General features: G+C 30.8%; 1 protein-coding gene across 1 annotated transcript; it reads left to right on the top strand.

The window, feature by feature from the left end:
- Positions 1 to 208: 208 nt before the first annotated feature.
- Positions 209 to 4,113, top strand: LOC124357486 (growth arrest and DNA damage-inducible proteins-interacting protein 1). The gene is made up of 2 exons (XM_046809327.1): positions 209 to 1,346; positions 4,022 to 4,113. The coding sequence occupies exon 1, from the start codon at positions 443 to 445 to the stop codon at positions 1,232 to 1,234; it is 792 nt and encodes a 263-aa protein (XP_046665283.1). The 5' UTR covers positions 209 to 442; the 3' UTR covers positions 1,235 to 1,346; positions 4,022 to 4,113.
- The last annotated feature ends 637 nt before the right edge of the window (positions 4,114 to 4,750 follow it).

The following is a 4,750-nucleotide window of genomic DNA, read 5'->3' as shown; positions in this document are numbered from 1 at the left end:
CTCGCAATGAACAACATTTGTTTCTGCAGTTTACAACTAATAGTTTATATTCGATGGGTATAAACATTATTTTTCTTGACAACGGAATCAATCGCTGAACCAGAACGTAGTCATAAATGGCGATAGTCTTATTTAATTTCAATATATATATATATATATATATGTATATATTTGTACGCCACAGTGTTATGAAGTTGGTGTCTTGCAGGCGATTTCAAGTTTAAAAATGGATATTTTTGGCAGTGGCAGTAGACATTAATAATTGCAACCTTATGTATGAGTTTACTCAAAGCCTGCTTTTAGCAAATCGAATAACAAAAAAAACCTTAGCAGACACCATCTACACTACACACAGTAAAATATAGTTGTATATAATTGAGGTTAGGTAAGGTTTGTGTTGTGTGTAGTTAGTAACAAATCTCACAGTGTTTATTTTATTAAAATGAACACGTTGGCCAAAGTTTCTTTAAATGCACTAAATCATCATGAAAAATCTCGATTAGCATTGCTTTTAAATGTTTGTATTCCTAAAAGAAACTTTGAGATTTCAACCAGAGAAGAGAAGTTACCAGAAGTACAAGAGGATGAATCAATTCAAGAAAGGGAACTAGAAATTGAAAGGATTAGAGATAAATCAAGACTGAAACCTCAACATCGCAATATGCTGTTCAATAAACTACCATATTCGCAACCAATGACTGAAAGTCATTTGACTATCAAATATAACCGTAAAATGTATGGAAGATATGGGAGTGAAAGTGGTGTAAATCCAGGTATTATGTGGCCCACAAAAACTGATGTAGTGTTAAGAAAAGAATATGAAAAAGTTGCATACCCATTTACAATTCAAGAGTTAGTAATACAAGCCAAAACTGAAATCGAGCAAAAGGAGTTAGACAATCAAAAAATTCATGAACGTGTCATTGCAAATTTGTCTAAATTAGAATCATGGAAAAAGGATTTAAAAGAAAAAATAGCAAAACAGGAAGCAGTAGCATTGGCAGCAAAGGAGAAAAAAGATAAATTAATCGAAGAAGTTCGGCGACATTTTGGTTTTACAGTTGATCCACGAGATGAAAAATTTAAAGAAATGCTAGCAGCGAAAGAAAAAGAACAAAAGAAGAAAGATAAACAAGCCAGGCTTGATGAACGTGAAAGAAAAGCAATAGCAAAACTAATGGCTAAAAATGAAGCCCTTCTATCATCTTCAAATAGTGCTGATAGAAACTCTTAAGTGTGTGTGCATAATACACTGATCATTGTTTATAGGCCTAATATTGTTTTCATTTAGCCTACTTTTGTTCATGATGTCAAAATAATTTTGCTACAGTCTCAAATTAGAAAAGGTTGGTGATGTAATATTGTTTTATTTTGTGCCTTAAAAAAATGTTATTATAACATATACTTAAAATAAATTGGGTTTTTAAAATTAAAGGCTGCAGTATAATAAGCAGCCACCAACACAATCGGAAGATAATTATTGAATGATTCGAATAATCAATATTCATAACTATCTAAAGGACTGAAAGCAAAATGTCAGACCAAATAACGTAATATCTATTTTATAAAACAATGAGGTATTACTAGTTTTAAATTTTAGAAATTAATGTATAAATATTAATATTATTAACAAATTAAAATATAGTGTAACTTATAGTTAATATAGTTACAACAAAGGATTAACGTGACTGTGAAACAAAGAAGACACATACTCGTACATCACTTTTCATGCTGCCATTAGTCAATAACAAAACACATTACTTCAATTTTGAATTTATTTCCCAACACGATTTAACTTTGAATGAATTTTGAGCGATAATGTAAAACTGAATTAAGTTTTATTTTTTTTAAATCGTATTATAGTGAAGCTATAATTTTATATGTAAAAATAAATGTATATGTTTCAGATTACACAAAATAACTAAACTTTATTTAAACTACATTAGAGCATCTTAGTACTTATGATTACTTTATAGCCAATCTGAAACACTGATTTCCGCCTTTAATTTTACTTTCATCTCGTCAATACAAACTGGACAATTCCGATTTAAAGGAGCAAGGTCATTATCTTGTAAGTTAACCATTGAAAATATTGCTCAGTGTTTATAAAAACATATTGAGCCAATATCTACATATTCATCGCCATTGTTCTTGTTGTTGTCACTAGAAACAGCTGGTAATGACGTCAGTAGCCTAAATCAAGAAAGCTGGCAATGATTAATTATCAATATCTATAGGTCACATATTTGACAGTTAAAATCAGTAATTATTATTCGATTGTGTTGGTGGCCGCTTATTATACTGTTGTCCAATTTAAAAAACTGTTAGGGTTTTACACCTAATCTAGTGACCCAGTCTGTTTAAGTTGTCAGTCAGAGGTTATTTATTGTGATGTCTCATCCTACAATACTGTTGGAGTCATTTGTGATCTTGTCTTTTGGGATATTTTTCCATTATGTGAAATGAATATTCCAAAAGGTCTGATTATGAATGCGGCCGCAGTTTATTAAGCAGCCACCAACGCAATCAAATCGATTTTCATAATGATCAAAACTACTGAAATCAAAATGTCGAATGAATTACGTTGTAGGTATTTCAAATTACAGTCAGCTGTTTTTATATCTTAAAAAAGTAATTATTTAATGATGAATAACAAATTATCTAGGCATGTGTCCTCTAAAATGTAACAAACAAAACAGAGGAACATTTATTAGTTAGTTTTATAGCTTTGAAGGATAAATGTGACTGACATTTTGTGACACAAATAACACATATGGCCACTAGGGTAGACAACTGCTGAAACCGTAGACTGATCGGCCTCATGGTGTGCTTTTGGGGTGTGCAAAAGTCCCTTGAGGCTTAAGTGCATGGCAATAGGCCACCCCACTAGAAAAAAAGAAGGGTAGAATAAGATAAGCAGACCCGGTTTTCATATTGATTAGTATATAATCATCGATACTTAATATTCATATATCGAATACTAGTCTATCAACTTATATAGTCATAATAACATATCATTTTTGAAATTAATATAATACACAGTGATTATCTCACAAAATAATAAAGAGGCTGTAACGATCAAACAAACAATTAGAACTGGAAATAGGAAAAACTTGAAAATTATAATAATATGCATAAGCTACCAATTTGTGTTTTCTTCTCGGTAGCAATGATTAACCACTTTCAAAAAGTGGTTGAAAGCGTCCTTTCTAGAAAACAGTACTTTATTCTGTACAAATACCTATATAGATGATCTGCCAGCAAATCAGCTGATATACCAGTTTTTAAACTTCGTTTCACAGTCCTCCACCAGCTTTCGACTATGTTTTGTATATAAAGGACTATACGTTTACACATAACATGAAAAATTGTTTAAAGTTGATACAAGTTAGTTATTGTTTGCAAATCAGATTGGTTCATTATATCGATAGCTATAATTAAGTAATATTGTTTGTCAATATTGATATAAAACACCGGGTCCGCTTATCGTACATTACTCAGATACCATACAAATGATATCTCTTTGTTTGAATTAAATTGGGACAATATTGTTATTCAGTACATTAAAAAGAGATGGCAATAATTAATTGTGAATAACTAAAATTAAATGTTTTTATCTTCAATAGTTTAGGTATATATGTAATTGATAGTTTTATATGGAAAGCCGTATACCATATAATAAAAGCAGGTTTTTATGACAGAAAATCTTTGAGAAGACATTGTGTCCATTTTTCACTGATGAGTGATATGATACTGCCTAGGTTTATAAAATGTATATAATTCCTTAACTGAACAAGGAAATGGGATAATATAGGAAACAGGGATTGGGAAGCAAGAGCATATATTGTACTGTATCAGGTTTACAGACATTCATACTTTTAAAAACCGATTAATATATACCAAGGGACCAATCCTGGTGGCCCCTAAAACAAGCATACATTTCCTTTTAAGGAATTAAACTAATCATAAATGTTATTAGTAACTCAGGAAAGTTTGAAAAGTTAATTTCTTTGTTGCGTAGGTTTGTCCTCACATCATCTCAAAAACCGTTTGACATACAATGAAGAGATTCAGCATCAATGTAGTAAGTCTATTAAAGAGTAAGGCACAGTCGGAAGTTGGGATTTTTCACTCCACCCTTTATAACCAAAGTGGAATACAAGCACTGGAAGTAGATTATAGTATGCTTCTTGTAAAATGAATGTTTGAATATATACCTGTAAATTTTGTCCCAAGATTATATTGTCAAAACAATCACTCTTTAGAGTGAGAATAACTAGTACTATAAGAGATGTGTGCATACTTCACAAAAATGTACAGCTTTTGCCGCCTCGAATAAACTAGTTACAAATTTTACTTGACGAAGTTCAGCCCGTTGTCATTGCCTTATCTGAACACAAAACCACACAGACTGAATTTGAAATTTTAAATATTAAAAATGTTAAAAAAATTGTTTTTATGCCAGAACAACTTTCAGCGGAGGAGTTGTTTTAATCTTAGTACGAAATAACTTAAAATGCAATAACATTTCAATCTCTTGAGTAAAGTCTCTGAAAACTGATAAGGAGTTTGAGTGCTGTCTCTCTGAGGCATATTTGAAATAATTTTCTTTTGTATTAGCCTGTTTGTATAGAAGTCCTAATCATTGTTACATGAAGCCTTTTTTTGACTAAGTTAGATGCACTATGTGACATTCTGTGTAATAAATTTAGAAATATTGTACTGATAGGTGATTTTAATATAAATGTAT

This window comes from Homalodisca vitripennis, chromosome 3 (assembly GCF_021130785.1).
Source record: "Homalodisca vitripennis isolate AUS2020 chromosome 3, UT_GWSS_2.1, whole genome shotgun sequence".
NCBI classification, from domain to species: domain Eukaryota; kingdom Metazoa; phylum Arthropoda; class Insecta; order Hemiptera; family Cicadellidae; genus Homalodisca; species Homalodisca vitripennis.
Note: the sequence above shows the minus strand (reverse complement) of the source record. Positions and strands in the feature narration are given on the sequence as shown.

Coding starts and splice junctions, on each gene's coding strand:
- LOC124357486 (XM_046809327.1), top strand. CDS start 443: ATGAACACGTTGGCCAAAGTTTCTTTAAATGCACTAAATCATCATGAA.